Source organism: Magnolia sinica, chromosome 18 (genome assembly GCF_029962835.1).
Source record: "Magnolia sinica isolate HGM2019 chromosome 18, MsV1, whole genome shotgun sequence".
NCBI classification, from domain to species: domain Eukaryota; kingdom Viridiplantae; phylum Streptophyta; class Magnoliopsida; order Magnoliales; family Magnoliaceae; genus Magnolia; species Magnolia sinica.
Genome location: NC_080590.1, coordinates 150,745 through 168,293, shown reverse-complemented (window position 1 = coordinate 168,293; position 17,549 = coordinate 150,745). Strand labels below are relative to the sequence as shown.

At 38.1% G+C, this 17,549-nt stretch overlaps 1 protein-coding gene across 4 annotated transcripts; it reads right to left on the bottom strand.

Annotated features, from left to right (window-relative positions):
• Positions 1-464: 464 nt before the first annotated feature.
• Positions 465-9,542, bottom strand: LOC131232810 (lysine-specific demethylase JMJ32). 4 transcript variants are annotated; one of them, XM_058229293.1, is made up of 4 exons: positions 8,544-9,538; positions 8,182-8,357; positions 1,188-1,258; positions 465-1,098 (listed from the first exon to the last, which is right to left on the bottom strand). In XM_058229293.1, exons 1-4 carry the CDS (start codon positions 9,243-9,245, stop codon positions 893-895), a joined length of 1,155 nt encoding a protein of 384 aa, XP_058085276.1. In that variant the 5' UTR covers positions 9,246-9,538; the 3' UTR covers positions 465-892. The 4 variants fall into 4 exon arrangements, 2 of the variants coding, with proteins under 2 accessions (XP_058085276.1, XP_058085277.1); XM_058229294.1 differs by having other exon boundaries at positions 924-1,048; positions 8,544-9,539; XR_009164947.1 differs by having other exon boundaries at positions 1,020-1,098; positions 1,188-1,383; positions 8,544-9,542.
• Between the last annotated feature and the right edge of the window lie 8,007 nt (positions 9,543-17,549).

Genomic DNA, 17,549 nt, shown 5'->3' with positions numbered 1-17,549 from the left:
GTGGCCCAAAAGTTTTAGGACGGCACATCTATCATGTGGCCCATTTTATGAACCAGCTTGGCTGCAGTGCTAGATCACAAAATAACGAGTGGAAAGAACATATTTTACACCAATACGAGATCATTGTAAGTTGGAAGATATATCTTAGTCTTTGAATTGTACAATATGAGAGAACTCCAATTATATATTGGAACATATATCTTTCATTAGTGGTGTGATTGAGAGGAAATACACCTTCCATCTATGCTCAACTGAAAAAGGACCATCGACTGAGCTGCTAAGATTTTCCAATCTACAAGATCTTTAGTGCATGGGACATCCATGTTTCAGATTAAAAAACCATTGGCCCACTTACATAAACTAAAAAACCAAGGACATTGTAGACATTCTGGGTCCAAGCAATGTATTAGACCTCTGAATTCAAAATGACAATCACACCCCTAATTGCAATTCCACATCTTAACTTGGACTTTAAACAATGTTGGTGCTCATTTATTATTGAAATGGAATAATCACATTTCAGTATTCAGTTCAACTGAGTATTCGGATACAGTCTGGAAAAAAAAAGTTCTGAAATTCAGCCTGACAATTCAAATTCGGTTCAATCGAGCATTCGAATCCACTGCAGATAAACAGATTCTCATCATATTGCAAATTTCCTTATAATGGTGTATAATCCCAGGCCCCAAAAGCAAAAATTCCACTTGGGGCTCACTTGAAATTCTCTTAACAGCCACTAATAAGCAACCTTCAAAGAATATCTTTCCACTAAACCAAGACAACTATGCTCAAACTCTCATCATCTCTTCATTTGCACTGCACCAGTTGTTTGGCGACAAATCTCAAACTCATGGGCCTGAATAGATGATACTACAATTGCACCACTGTTCATTCAGGTGTTAGCATTCCGTAATATCCTCTTGGCTTTGGACTCAGCAGCATGAGACCCATCTCTTCTTGCATCAGAAACACCCACATCCAAATGTGAATCCTCATGATACTCCAATATCTTTCCAGAAGATGCATTAACATAATGGTAATCAATTGACTGCAAAAAGTTAAAATATGCATATTTGATATCAAACTGCATATCATACCCTGTGAGACAGAAAAGCTTCTTAGCCAATCTTCAATGGGACAAAAGATGGGAAATAAGATAATATCGCATTGGAAATTATAATACTCACAATAATTAACGGCAATGGTCCGCCCTTTGTTGTCCGGACTCTGCCTCACGTGATGAAACCACATACTTGGCCTGCATTGTCTCCAGCCAATCATTTCCACATATCGACTGACGTGTATAATATAGGTAACATGGAAGACCAGAGATATGCATGATTCTGGAATAATGCAATCTTTTTCAGTTTGGGAGTTATCAAACTGCAATTTCATCAAACACTCCCTCACTTCAAAATTGGAATCTTCAAACAGGTATTGTTTATGCACTCTCCTTTCACACGGATAATGGTTCTAGTACATGATAAAAATTGAACTGGGAGAGAAGAAGAAGAAGAAGAGGTTCCTAGAATCAGGAGGATCCACCAAAGTCTTGTAGCCTGGTCTTAAAGACAGATTTTCATGACAGGACACAACTCCTATTCGATGGATTCAGGGGCTCCCATTTAATGCTATATCTGGTGGGCAGCCAATCACAGAACTTTTGCCTCTACCTTTCATAAGCAAAGCACATATAGCAGGGAGAAGGACAAGATATGATGATGGTGATCAGTAAAACATGTAATTACAGTGTGAACTTTATTCTCAGTCACAGAGACCATTTGGAAGCCGAAAAGGTTTCCACAATCCACACCAGCAGTTAAGGTTTAGAACTCAAGTAGGTCAAGTCTTGTTTTGTTAGAGATGAGAAGATCTTTGATGTTGTTCGTTTGGAAGCCAACAATGTTGAATCCAATGCTCCTTCGAAACATTCTCTCTTTTTGTAAGTATTAGAGGAACTACATAGTCTACCTGGTAGCAAATCGCCAGCCGATCCCAAGCCTGGTTAAAAGAGGGTTAATGTCAGGCTGCAATCAGTTGCCAAGCTTCTAAATTTTACCGAGCAATCTAGGAACGCAGCCCCAAGTCGGTTGGACCCAAAGTTTGAAATGGTGGGGATTACATAATATATCATTCGCCGTCTCAAATAACTAATTAAAAATAATATCGTTCACCATGGATACCATTACATATCGTTCCACATTGAGCTGTTTTGGGATGGTAAGAGACCAATACATCTGTTTCGTTCGGGCAATACCAGTACCTATCGAGTGATATGTACCTTTTTTTGGACGATACTTTTAAGCCTTGCTTGGACAAGATCATGATGGTGATGATAAAGACTTGTCCCAACTATTTGGGGCTGGCTTTACAAATCCTGTTTAACCAATCAATCCTACTGATATGGTTTTGACTAGTGGTATCTGTGGACGTATTAGCCTGGTCAAAAACCTATACAATATAGTGTCGTGTATTGGTATCGGCCCCATCCCATATCGGCCGGATTGGGCAATTTTTTGGAAGCCAAAAAATCACTGAAAAATATCAGGTAAAAAGGGAATAAAATAAGATATCCAAGAAACTATCTTTTGTGCACGCGCGTCTGTGTTTTGAACAGGTATTCAATGGTCTGTCCAACCATTCTATGCTACGAATGTTGTCTATCGGGTTGACGTATTGTAAGCTATGAGGTTGAACCTTTTTACTCTCTCTCTCTCTCTCTCTCTCTCTCTCTAAGCTATGAGGTTGAACCTTTTTACTCTCTCTCTCTCTCTCTAAGCTATGAGGTTGAGCCTTTTTACTCTCTCTCTCTCTCTCTTTAATGGTATGATATGTTACTAATATGATTATCTATCAACCATTCAACTATCATCTTCATCAATTGATGATGTATAAAGTAAAAATAGCCCAAAAATATAAAATTCATAATCAATAAACAAATAAAAAATTTCAAAAACATAGCCCAAAATTACACGCATAAATAGAATCCAGCATGAAGACAACAGATCTATGTTTCTGAACATAGATCTACCTAATTTATCATTCCCCTAAAGTAATCTTCTCAAAAAATAAAAATAAATAAAAAAATAAAAATAAAAAAATAAAAAAATAAAAAAATCAGAAAATGCCCTAGAATGGCTGAAAATGGATCGAATATACACAAATAATTAAAATCTAGCATATAGATGGTATATGCTCAGAAAACATAGATGTACCTAAATCTATCATTCTCCTAAACTAATTTTGGAAAAATAAAATACAAATGGCAAAAATTACCAAAAAAATAGGAAAAATAAAATAAAATCCAGCATAGAGAAGGTAAATATATGTTCAGAGAGCATAGATCTCCCTAGATCTATAAAAAATAGATCTATAAAAATAAAGAAACTTCAGAAAATGGCCCAAAAATATGCTTATAATTAAAATTCAGCAATTGATGGTAGATCTATGTTCAAAGAATAAAGAGTGACCTAGATCTATCATTTCCCTAAACTTGTTTGAATTTTAAAAAAAAATCAGAAATGCCCCCAAAATGGTCGAAAATGGCCCGTGTGTGTGTGTGTGCGCGCGCGTGAAGCTAAGGTAGATGAAGAACTAGATTCGCCATTAATTGGCATCAGAAGTGACCTAGACTCTGATGGCAACCCTCTTTCTTCAGAGTCTGATGATGGATCAGGCATCCTGGCATCAAGGAACAAAATCCCATGGACAATTATTATACCCAAGTATTTATTACTATTGTAATCCAGCACTATAGTATATTACTATTTTGTCGACAGCATTGTAGCTAATAGTGTCACTGTAACAATTTGTCTTTTTGTGTCACTGTTTTGTCGGTCAAGTCCTGTAGTAGAATTAGAAAGTTACGAAATCTATATCCTTATCCTCTGGTCCCTGTAGCGCAACTCGAAGGCCCTAAAATCTGGATTTCCCCATCTATAAAAAGGTAGATCCTCTCATCTGCCAAGTAGAGTAAGTCCTGGCTGAGATTCTTGTGGCCCCTTGTTTCAGTATTGTAGTAGAAGCCCCTTGTATGAAGAAAAAATATTTGAATAAAGATTTGAAATCCTTATGTCTTGCTTGTAGAATTGCTCTTGTTGCTCTAGTGTTTTTCTTCATCCGAAAAAATATTTGAAATCTTTGTGTCCTGGTTGTACAATTGCTCTTGTTGGTCTTGTGTTTTTCTTCATCCGAAAAAATATTTGAATGAAGATTTGAACTCCTTGCGTGTCATGGCTATACAATTGCTCTTGTTGGTCTCGTGTTTTTCTTCATCCTTTTACTGTGCATAGTTGGTATCAAAGCCATTGTTGCTCGCACATTTAGAAGTTTGTTGATCGTCTTATAGGATGTCTTAACAAAACAATTTATTTATGAAATGCATCTGTACATCTATAGTAGTAACCTTGTATTAATAAATCATTGCAAAATTTATTTGAAAAAATTTAAAAAAAAAAAATTGAAGAAAAAGTAAGAAAATTGCTGAAAATTTCAAAAACGAAAAGAAAAAAGAAAATGCAAATATCCCCAAACTGAACAAAAATCAAGCATGATTTAGTCGATTTTGGGGTTATCATGTTGATTTGACACCATTCCAAAAAGATTAAAAAATAGATATTTTACCTTTTTTCAAATTTTCCCCAAATTTGTGATCGGACGTTCAATTCTTTGATTTGAGTCCAAATCTCATGTTTTGATCTTCGAAATGTGCATAGATGTGGTCAGAAATTAGTTTACAAGAATGCTTAACACTTCACCCATATATTATAGCCATGTTGCCTTCTAACCACCTAACACTTCACCCATATAGTATAGCCATGTGGTGATCACACGAAACTCTAAAGGCACATCTCCACTTCATCCACCCAGCTCTAGTCCTGCTGAAAACAGCATCGCAAATCTACCCATCTTGTTTGAATAACATATTCAAGGTAAGAAAACACATTGTTTTGAGGACCATCAAATTTTAACTACAACTTTCCCTCTACAACCTTCTTGCTGAATTTGTATTCCAAATACTTTTTCTTCTTCTATTAATTTTTAAACCTCTAGAGTCAAATGGCTTGCTCCAAACCTCCAATTTAGCATTTTCCCTCTCTAGTCTCATTGACTAATACCACAAAATCCACAACTATGCCAAGAGACCTCACTTTGGAAACTAGCAGTTAATTCATCTATAACAGGTGTAAAAAGGTAACGGGCCTAACCTTGAGGAATACCAATGCTACTAGGAAATCCTCAATCTCACCACAGGTTGTTCTCACCCTATTGATACTCAGGCATAGTGTGATGGATGATACACAGGCAGAGAAATTGCATACATGGCATACAAGGAATTCAAAATAAACCATGCAAATTATGGGTACCAGCTTAGACATGTCTCGAACTAAAACTACTTTTATTTAGTTATCTAACTATTAGATTGCAGGACATTTATTGGATGGTAAAAAATGAATAGCATCCAGTTGTCTTATTTCAAAAAACAAGTGTCCACGAATCAGAGGTTAGGACTGTCCAACAATATGATTTTCAGATTGTAACTTATGGACAGTGGTTTCCACAATTTAGTTGGTTTAATTTGAATTAATGTATTTCACGTGTACCATCTCAAGTGCCTGTGTAACAAGCATCATACACAGCCAAAGTCTCATGTAACCTCCCTCTCCTCAAATTTGGTCCTCCATCGTCTCTCCACATGCATTCCACTTGCCACACCACCTTGTGTGTGTGTGGGTGTGTGTGCATGTGTATGTATATATATTGTGTATTCCTTTAAATTAAATAAAATTTAAAAATAACAAAACACAAAAAATGGTAAAAAAAAAAACGTAAAATAGAGAACAAATAAAGAATCAAGGCTTTACGTAACAGTATTGACCAGCATATTGGCTAGCTTGTTGGCCAATACTATATGGGCCGTATCAGCCATATAGCCCTGTGTTGGCCAATACGAGCCTATAACGGATTATTTTTTTTGTAAGAAAAAATCTCAAAACTGTTGGTAAATTCTATTAAAAAAAATGTGAGGATCCCAAATATATTCTTTTTTTGGACATGTATTTGATTGGTGTAACAAGCCATTCTTTGGTAAGAATGTTGTGTGTCAAGAAGTGTTAGCTTGACATGCTAAAAATCGACCAACTAAAACCTAATTGAACAAAAATCAAGCATGATTTGGTGGATTAGGGACCGTGACATATGAATACAACAAAAAGATGAAAACATTTTTTTTTTTTTTAAATTTAAATCACGGTTTATCCCTTCCTTCGATATTTCCTCAAATGGTCGACTCCACTTCAATGCATTAAATCCTACCCAAAATTTGTGCTTTGATCCTCAAAATAAACCTAGATCTAGTTTAAAATTAGTTTCCAAGTTTCCTTCATGGTTGAAATGAAAGAAAAGGAAAAACGATAGAAAAATTGAAGAAAAACTTTTTTACGAAATGGCCCTTTACGGCCATGTTGGTCTGTGACGTTTTAGTTTCAAAATAGCCCTTTATGGCCATATTGGCATGTGACGGCTGAATCAGCCCTGTAATAGTGACAATATGAGCGCCCCCTCTTTTTTTTACAACGGACAAATTAAACCCTGTATCGTGTGACAGGGGTGTGAATAACTGAATATTAAAGCTGAACTTTGATTGCAGAGATGTTAGGCAATTCGAAGCCAATTAGGATGGAGGTCTCATAAGAGACTAATAAGGGAGTTTCTCGGCACAATTAGTGTTGATAAATCAGTTAAGTGGACATTAGAACTTTGTGGTTTGGAGTTTTAAAAAAATGGTTCACTCCTCCCCAACACTGCCAATGATTAAATTTTAAACTGAATGAGCATTGAGGGCCAAGTGGCTATGCATGCAAGCTTGTCTATTGGATTGAGAATATTCACAAGATGTGTTCTACTTATACAATCATTTCCTAGTAATTTGGAGACGGATGCTTTAGTGGTAGAAGGGGCTTTAGACCTTCTTTGTCTTTGGGAATGGGTTCACTTTGATATACTTGTATCTTTTCCCTTGTTTCGATAAAATCTTTGTCAATGATTTAAAAAAAAAAAAACATTGCCTGAAAGTAGAAATATGCAATGAATAAAGGGAAATGAATAAAATGATGTTAGAAAAAAATGCGCGCGCGCGCGCACACACACACACACAATAGGGAACACATTAGGTGCCATGAGGTTAGAATCTAGCAAGGTTAGTGCAACTTCAACATGATGAATCAAGGCAAAGAAATGATACGATATCTAATTAAAAGCACAAGAAAAGGCTTAGTGGAGGCTGATCCATCATAGATCTACACTGGTGATTCCAATATGACTGCTCTAGCAAGATTTTCACAACAATGACATTTCTATTTCTCTAGTTCTTCTTTCGCAGTTCATCATTATCACTTTGATATATGTGTGGTTTGATTATCCTAGCACCCCAATGGATGAATTTAGTTGTCTAATCAATTTCAATCAGAAAGTAGAACCACTTCTTCCCTAGTTTTTTTTCCTTTCTTTCTTTCTTTCTTTCTTTCTTGAACAACGATTGCTTAATTAGGATTGAAAACAGAGTTTAGAAGAAGTTTTCAACTAAAACTTCCAATTCTCTATCAGCCAATAGAAGCATCAGGGAATAAGGAGTTTCATTTAAATACCAAAATACGAAGCAAAAACTAAATTGAATATCATGACATGCAAATGCACACATACAAGCATGCAACAAGAAGAAGAAGACGAAAAGAAGTCTTCTTGAGGGGGCTTCGTCCTCATGCAAAGCAAACCATGCAAAACCCAGTGCCATAAGGTCGGCACTAAAATGAACCACCTCATAAGCATTTTTTTTCACCCATAATCAAGAGCTTACCATATGAAATTTCCAAAATGGTTCAAAATCTACACAACCACAAGCATTGTCAAATTTCTACAGATAAGAAACCAATAAGGATATGGCATGGAAGGTACTGTTTTTGATATTCTCTCACATCGCATCCAATGTTTCTTTTTCTTTTTCCTCTTTTTTTTTCCCCCCAGAGGAAAAGGCATCACTGGATGAATTCCAGAGAAATGGAAGCACAACAAGGGAGCAATTTCAGTTAGAAATGGAACGACATAACAAGGAACACATTGTGCAAACAGTGATTTATGATGTAAGAAGACAACAAAGCAAGTTAAATTAAAGAAGCAACTTACAAGTAAAGGATCTCCCCAGCCTTAACAGTACACTCAAATGGCTTGGGGCCATTGAAATATAATGGGTAGAGTGACATCTCTCGCTCCTTGGTTGAGGCAGAAGGGTAAGGGTTTACACTGCACCAAGGAACATATCTCAGTGGGCTTTCCAGTTGCAATGTGAACTCTCCAGTTTCCTGTGAAATTGAGGAAAAAATAATAATAACAAGGGCATGGATTCCAGATTTATTCAATGAAATGCAAGGGAACAATAGAGAAGGAGAAGTTGAAATTATTTAAAGCGATGCTATGAAGTTGAAGTTGCATTGTATAGTCTTCACCTGAAAAGAGAGAAGAAGAAGAAGAAGAAGAAGAATAGGGACCTGAGAAAAGGAGTATCGAGCAGCAGGGTAATCACGTATGTACATCCTATGGAAGTCAGTGGGAGGGAGGAGGAGGAAATGCTTCTCTCCAGAGATGACAGCATAGAGGTTCTCGTAATGGTCCTTGTGGAAGGATGTCTCAGAGAGGTGATTTCCAATCCAGAGGTTGACTGCTTCAGGAAGGGTGCCGAGGGCTTCAGTGGCCCATGGGATGTGAGCATCGATGTCGTGGGCAAGATGGGAGTACTCAGAGCGAAAGCAGTCGTTCTGCTCCTGAGCATAAGCAACGTAATTGGGAAGAGGAGGAGAGACGATGTGTTGGAGGGCTTGGTGGAAGGGCATGCGCTGGACGTGGGCAGAGGCGAAGCAAAGGGAGGAAGGATCGTCGGGTAGGGGGACGAGGGAGTCAGCTCGGCCATGGGGGGTGAGGTGGACGGAGACGACGTGGTGCTGTTCGGGAAGAAGGGAAAATGAAGAAGGGGAGAAATGGGGCCATGTGGAGAGAGCAGGCCAGTGAAGAATGGCGTTGGAGATGATGCAGGGTTTGTTGGAGGAGACATAATGTCTTAGGAAACGGAGTGAAGAAGGAGGAGAGTCGAGACGGTCGATTGAGGTTCCCACACCCAGACTCAGCTCCCTTACTTCTCTCCATAAACCACCAATAAACCCACCGCTCCCCTCCAATTCTTTCTCTTCCTCCATTTTGTTTCCTTCCCTCACCTCCCTTTATTCGCAAATCAATCTCCCTTCCATTCTCATGCTCCAGTTATACTTTAAAAAAATAAATAAATAATAATAATAATAATTTACAAGAGCGGAGGAACATCAAGGTTGAGACGGCCTTTTGCCGGTCGAAATCTAAGCCGCCAACGGACAAAAGTTTTTATGACGTGCACAGGACAGCTGAGGAACAACTTCATCAGACCGAGTGTAGCTGAAGATGAGGATGTTAAAACAGAGAATGCGACGAAGAAGAGCTCAAAGGCCATGTCAAACATAGTCAATCTTATTTTTTATTTATTCTTACGCTTTACTATACATCTCGTTATTCTCCAACACCGTCGCTATGTTATCCTTGGATTAAATTAAGTGCCCGTGACTATATGTAAGCCCTAACTTAGAAGATCAATTAGATATTTATCTCTCATTTTATTTATTTCTCTAATCTATTTAAAACTCTATTCATTATTATGAAATTCATTCACAAATTAATAAAATTGATATTGTTATAACTTTATGTTTTTTAATCTATATATTTTTGTTCTTTCAAAAGTTACATCCATTAATTCAAAGAAAAGTTCTAAAGTTATAAAGCCAAAAGATACATCCATTAGCCGAATTTAGTACTATGCATTTATGTTGGCAAGTTACCAAGGTTTGATATTTTTTAATTATACACAAAATCTAAATACCGGCCGCCCTGATCATATATATATATATATAGGAAAAGTACTACGCGCTAGACCTCGCGATAAGCTCCCATGAGGTCGAGCTGTGTAGGCCTCACTGTGATGCGTGTCGACCATCAACACCGTGCATTTGATGGGTCCCTTCTAAATTATGGGATATCTCAAAAATCAGCCATATACGGAACTCAGGTGGGCCATAGCATCTAAAATCATGTGAAGACACCGTTAAAACATATAAAAGCACTTGGTGGGGCCCACTTGAGTTTTGAATGCTGCTGAAACTTGGTCTGAACCCTCATCCAAGTGGGACACACATAATGGATGGGCCGGATTTGCAAACCACATCCCGATGGGCCCAAAAAATGGTTATGAATGTTTTAATGCTGCACGGCCCCTCCTCACTTCTGTATGTGGTGTGGCCCACAAAAGTCACGGATTGACTTGATTTTTGAGACGTAGGCCCACGATGGAATGGTGCATCTGACTGATGGGGTAGATGTTCGAAACGCATCACGGTGGGGCCCACACAGCTCGACCTCATGGGAGGGACTCGTGAGACCTAGTGTTTGATTAAATTGTGCAAACAAGGCCCACAATATCCTGTATATTCCATCCACCTACTCATCAGGTGCACCTCACCATGGTGAAAGAACACATCGAAATTCATTCCGGACAAAAGCTCAGGCAGGCCATCCTGCCAGAACTATAGGAGCTATGATGAGTGATTTTACATTGTTCCTAGTGGTGGGGCTCACTCAGATGGAGCTATTTTTCATCTGTATGGTAAACATGACCCCTTTCACCTGATGGGCAGAGTGGATGCCACACACAAAACATGGCAGGCGCCACAAAGATGGGGAGTTGTAGATGCCTCCCATAACAGGTGTTTGTGGAGGTTTCTGGTCAATGAGTCCATTAATTAAGCTAAAAGCTAAGGAAAAACAACACGTGTCTATACATGTTAGGGTTTGGCTAGCTATAAAGCAAGCAAGACCTTCTGCACGGCAGGGCTACCAGGGGAACTTACTATTCAAACTCTACCAAACGTTAGTTCGTCCTGGCCAGCTTGTCTCAAAGCGCTATTGAAATGCTTAACTATTCTTAAGAAATGAGCATGCCCTTTGATTAGATGTATCGATCAAGGTTTTAAATAGGGGGAGCAAACTTGGTCAAGGCCAAGTAACACCTAATTGGGTTAGGTCATAACTATGGGGCCTGCCTTGATATATGTGTTGCATATCCACTCCGTGCATCCATTTTGCTAGTTACTTTTAGGGCAAGCGCTAAAAAATAAAGTAGATAAAAATTTTAGGTGAACCACACAAATATCAGAACTTTTTAATGGTGGGCTTTCAATCACCACTATTTCCCATCGTGTGGTCCACCTGAGATTTAGGGTCTACTTCAATTTTGAGATTATGTTTTAAAATGATCTGGCAAAATGGATAGATGACCTAGATATACAATACAACCGGGGCCTGATCCACCAGGTGTTACCCTGCCTTGACCCAATCGGATTCCTAAAATAGGTGTATCGGGTGCCATATCGTTCGCCACTGAAGTAGCCTCGTATCACCCTGTATGCATGGTGCCGTTTTGGGCTACTTACAGGCAATGAGTACTAACTTTGGACAATACTGAAAACCTTGGTTTTGATAGAATGCAGGCGGATTGGATGATGTAACCTGTGTGATTGATGTGGACAGCTCACCGGTGGATCATGGGAGCTATGAGGTGGGTGCTTTCATTACTGTGGGGCCTACCTTGATGTATGTGTTTTATATCCATGCCGTCATTTTAGGGAATGGGCGTTAAAATGAAGTAATCAAAATCTCAAGTGAACCACACCATTGGAAATAGTGTTGATTGAATGCTCACTATTAAAAACTTCTTAAAGGGCACAGGAGTTTTTGATGAAGCTTATATATTATCATGGGCCTTAAAAATTTTCACTTTAATCCAAGTCCATCCCACCTTATCAATAGGGCCTTAGAAAGTATTTAATGGTGGGCCTTCATTCACCACTGTTTCCTATGGTGTGGTGCTTTTCTGGCTCATCTGAAAATAAGCTAGCAAAATGATCCGATAATGTGGATCCAAAACACATATATCAAGGTGACCACCACAGTTGCAGAACCATCTACCGTGAGCCTGGTAGTCACAGAAACACAAACCAGTGGATCCACCAAAGTGCGTCCCACCAATATTGATCATTTATCAGGTAGCGCACACAATAGACATGCCAATTATCAAAATCAGTTCAATGAACTCATCAAGCAAACCACACATGTACATTCAAGTTTACATAGATTTTATTTTATTTTATTTTTATTATGTAAACCTTAGTTTATTTGAGGTTTTTTATATATATATACACACACACACACACACACGGAAATGCTCACCCGCGAACCAGTTCGTACGTACTGCGTACGAACTTTTTTGACAACCCATCATACGTAATGTGGATCCAAAATCTGAACCGTTCATGTGAATCAGCACCTCCTTTTACTTTGATATGAAACTTTGGTGGGCCATGAAAAATAAAAACAGTTTCCTCCCTTGATTGGCATTTCTCTTTGCTATGGCCCACCAGAATATTAGATCAGGGTGAAAATTTTCCACATGAGGTTTTATGGGATTCCGCATCACACGGACCGTTTAGATTAGACACCTATGGCACGTGTGCAAAGGTGCGCACGTGCGTAGGTGCACAGGAGATATATATATATATATATCAGAAAGCCATTATTATACTGAGAGCTGCTTATTTGTTTTTTGCCTTTAACTATGGCAGTGAATGCTTAGAGAGAGAGAGAGAGAGAGAATAATGTAAATCTCTGTACCGTGGTTTGGATCCTTCTTTTTTCCTCTTTCTTTTATTCCTCTTTTTTTTTAATTATTATTTTGATTTTGATAATATTGTACATGTGGTCGAAAAGGAATTTCTCTCCTAACAGGGAGATCGATATCTCTCTCCCTCCCTACCCCCAAAGGCTCAACCTCGAGTATCCGCAAGCAAGTGATGTGCTACGGGCCTACGGCCTATTTTTTAGGTAAGCAAGTTGGACTTTTGACTTTGGACACTAAAATGGGTAGGAATCACGTGGACTTTTGACTTGACTTGTCATCATGCATCTGTCCTTTGTGGACATTTCGCCATTAATGTGGAATCGGTCTATCCATCATATATATGTGTGTGTGTGTGGCATGTTAAACTCATTTTTCATCCATCGACACTTGATTCTTTTACTTGCTAACCTTCAAGCCATCTTCTTCCGTTTCTAAATTATTTTTTTTTAATTTGGCAATAGCTCTCAATGCAGTTAGCGTGGCTGGCACTTTCATAGTTTTCATTTTTGAGCTTAACCTACTGTCCCTGTGTCTGATAGGGAAAGATGAGGAGATTGCAGCCCACGCACTGCAGCCATTGTTGGCCTTGAACGACTTTGCTCGACTTTATGCGGTTGTTCTGTGAAGACTTCAATCCATTCTTGAAGACTTTAATGAAGCTTGGAGTCTCCATGACCTAGTGACTCAATTGCTCAAGACTCTTCAATCTTCATGGGCCTAACTTAAACAGAATGAACAAGAACAAAATAATACTCGAGCTTCTCTGGCCATCCTTCGTGCGGCTTACACTATATGAATGTATACGTCCGTTGAGAAATCCTTAATAAAAAATGCTCAATCAGATATGTTTGCATGCATGTTTTTATATATGAATTTTCATCAATGCATTCTGATTGTGTCTAAACATTAGTTTTCAAGAGTTTGCACGTCCAAAGGCCATCAATATTAGTTAGTTTCTTTGATGTTTATTCTGCAGATTTCTGCTTATTTATGTAATGTTGTTTTACATTCTTTCGTCCAATTTTAATGTGAAAACTGTGAATATCAAAGCCTGCAACTATATAAATGCTTGCCTTGAGTTAGTGTTTTCAAATTTCTTTTACACAATTCATTGTGGTTTCTTTGAAAGAAGAGATGTTCAACAATGCCAACGTTTTCTTCCGGACTAAATTCGTTGATGGGTTTCCACAGTTGAGACAACTGCTGCTTCGAGACAGAACGAGTGAATATCTCTAACAATCAGTGGGCAGTTCTAACTGGTAAGAAGCTTAGAAATCCATTCGAGATTCATTCTAACCGGTTCTAACAGTCAGTGATATTCCTTCCTTTTAATATGATTTTATCATCATTTTTTTCTTAAACAGAATTGGGTGATCTGGCGCTGTTGGTGAATCTCTTGTTAAGATGATGTGTGAAAGTTGGATATGTTGGTTTCATCTATGAAAATTGGTTCATGTATTTAGGGTCAGCTTGCATCGATTTATATCTGACCATTGAATTCTAGACAAAACAATCAATAGTAGTGGTTCAGGTCTGACTATACAGGAATTGCTTGACAAAAGGGATCGGGAATAGGTGTGTTGGAGATGGAAGTCTACATTAGTGGAATTCGGGTGTTAGGCCTACATGCATCGACAATGGGCTATATATGGTGTTTGGGTCCACATATGTAGGTTGCATTTGACTATGATGGGCTATTTTGGCCTAACTATCTGTTAGCCCTATTAACAACACAATTCTGACAATACGTCTCATTTTTATTGCACTCAGTTTTTTGGTCACCGGCTTACCTATACATCATCCATGGGTTTGTTTGCCATTTAACTCATCATCTCCTCATTGATGACTTTTGTTTGTAAGGAACGTGGATTACCTACTGACACCGCTAGCACGTTGCTATATATTGGACTGTGTTCTGTAGGCCCCATAATGATGTATGCATTTTATCCACACCATCCATCCATTTTAGAGAATGAGCCAAAAAAAAAAAGAAAAAAAAAAGGAGGCAGATCCAAATCTCAAGTGGACCACACCACAGGAAAACATTGGTGATTAACGCCCACCATTAAAAACTTCATAGGGCCCACTGTAATTTTTATTTTCCATCCAATAAATTGAGTGGGTCACAAAGACCTGGATGATCGGAAAACACTGATATCACCTTAATCCAAAACTTGTGGCCCCCAAGAAGTTTTTAACAGTGGGAATCACCACTGTTTACTGTGGTGTGATCTACCTGACATTTGGATCTGCCTCATTTTTTGGATAATGGGCTTAAATGAGCTGGCAAAATGGATGGATGGTGTGAATAAAAACATACATCATGGTCGGGCCCACAAGGAACCCTTCAGTAGCGACTCCCACTGGCAATGTCAGTAGGCAATCCGTGTTCAGTTGCCGGTTGATACATGTGGGGACCACATAGGCTTACAATCTTAATGGCTCAAGGCTTTATCTGTTATGACCTCATTGATAGTGAATTTTCTCCATATCAAAGTTCTTGAGACAACCATTGATATGTTTCCTCTGCAACACAGGGGCCATGATCTGATTAGCTTTGGGCCTCATCCACGAGCCTGCCGCATAATATTTTTTTTCTTTTAATGGGTCATGTCAATCATCTTTTATCCATCTTATAGAATAGGTTTATATATAAACTGTGATTATAAATAAACCACGGCAAAATAATTTTGGTTCAAAGGGACGTGAGTGGAACACACTTCACTAAATCTGCACTATCAAAATTAAGTTTATATATATATATATATATATATATATATAGTAATCATAAGGGCCTATAGGTGAGGTTGTGTAGACTCATCATAAAGAATCGAACTGTGGACACAGTTTACATAGAAGTCAAATCTTATAAGTTTTGGATTAAATCAAGAATCTTATCATTTTAAGACTAAATCGGCCTTCTTAATCAAGGCTATTGGACAAACCTATGGTGCTTGTCCGGACTATTAAGGGCTCAGAGGGCGATAAAGTGGCTAAATAAATTAAAATGTAATGACCACAGATGAACTAATTACTTGTCTCCTTATCTAAGGACATTGTGTGTATCCGTTAGGATCAATGGATTTGGTGGGACCTCTTCTTTATATATATATATATATATAAGGATTGGAGAGTAACATTAAGAGTTTTTTTAATCACCGTAAACCCCACCTTTTACCCAGCGGTTTTTCTAAATGCTCCCAAACTTTACTTTTCAAAACTAAATCATTCTGTACAGACACACTATTTGCAAACGAAAATACCCTTGTATTCACAATGCCACAGTGGAACTCTCTGTTATGTCCACCATCCAATACCAGGAAAAGGGTTAAAGGCCGTAGCTAAAGGCATCTGGCTATAGATTACAATCGTAACCATTGGCAGCGTTGCCATTGCTTTACTAGGTGGGTACCATGAACTCTATGGCTACGGATATAAACCGTAGCCATTTCTCCTCTAGTGAAAAGTTCATACAACCATGGATAATTGAGCAAGCCTCAACGAGCCTCAAAGGAAACTGAGTGAGGCAAACATGAGATTCAACGACTCTCAAGGGAAATTGAGTGAGGCAAACATAAAATTCAACGAGGCTAATATAAAATTGAACAAGACTAACATGAAATTAAGTGAGGTAAAGAGAAAATTGAGTGAGGCTAACTAAAAATTAGGCGAGACAAACTAGAAATTCAGCGAGGCAAACATGAAATTCAGCAAGGCAAATTAGAAATTGAGCTAGACAAACATGACATTTAACAAGGCAAACTATAAATTTAGCGAGGCTAACATGAAATTATGCAAGGCAACATGAAAATTAAGCGAGGCAAATTAGAAATTGAGCTAGACAAAGAGGAAATTAAACAAGGCAAACTGAAAATTAAACGAAGCAGACATGAAATTTAGCGAAGCAAACTGGAAATTGAGAGAGGCAAACGTGAAAATTGAGCGAGGCAAACTGAAAATTGAGCGAGGCTAACATGAAATTGAGCAAAGCTAAATGGAAATTAAGCGAGGCTCAGAGGAAATTGAGTAAGGCAAACATGAAATTGAGTGAGGCAAACTAGAAATTAAGGGAGGCTAATATAAAATTGAACGAGGCAAACTGGAAATTGAGCGAAGCAAACTGAAAATCAAGCGTGGCAAATTAAAAGTTGAGCAAGGCAAACTTGAAATTGAGTGAGGCAAATTGGAAATTCAGCAAGGCTAACATGAAATTCAATGATGCAAACATGAAATTTAACAAGCTTCAAAAGAAATTGAGCGAGGTAAACATGAAATTCAACGAGGCTCAAAGGAAATTGAACAAGACAAACATGAAATTCAACGAGACAAATAAGAAATTGAGAGAGGCAAACATAAAATTCAGTGAAGCAAATATGAAATTCAACGAGGCTCAAAGGAAATTGAGTGAGGCAAACATGAAATTCAACGAGGTAAACAAGAAATTGAGCGACGCAAACATAAAATTCAACGAGGCAAACATAAAATTCAATGGGGCACCAAAAACTAAATGCCCTCATTTAGTTTTTTTTTCCCTTTTCTTTCAAAGGTGGTGAAATCAAGTATTATCCATAGGAAATTGAGCGAGGCTAAAATGAAATTCCACGAGCCTAAAAGGAAATTGAGTGAGGCAAACATGAAATTCAACAAGGCTCCAAAAACTAAATGCCCTCATTTAATTTTTTTTTCCCTTTTTCTTTTAAAGGTGGTGAAATCAAGAATTAGCCATAGGAAATTGAGCGAGCCT

What these genes read in the sequence shown, in the direction of transcription:
- LOC131232810 (XM_058229293.1), bottom strand. Translation starts at nt 9,245, where the DNA reads ATGGAGGAAGAGAAAGAATTGGAGGGGAGCGGTGGGTTTATTGGTGGT. An exon ending in GCTGGGGAGATCCTTTACTT is followed by an intron (nt 1,259 to 8,181) that starts GTAAGTTGCTTC and finishes GAGACAATGCAG; the next exon opens with GCCAAGTATGTGGTTTCATC. An exon ending in GACCATTGCCGTTAATTATT is followed by an intron (nt 1,099 to 1,187) that starts GTGAGTATTATA and finishes TCTGTCTCACAG; the next exon opens with GGTATGATATGCAGTTTGAT.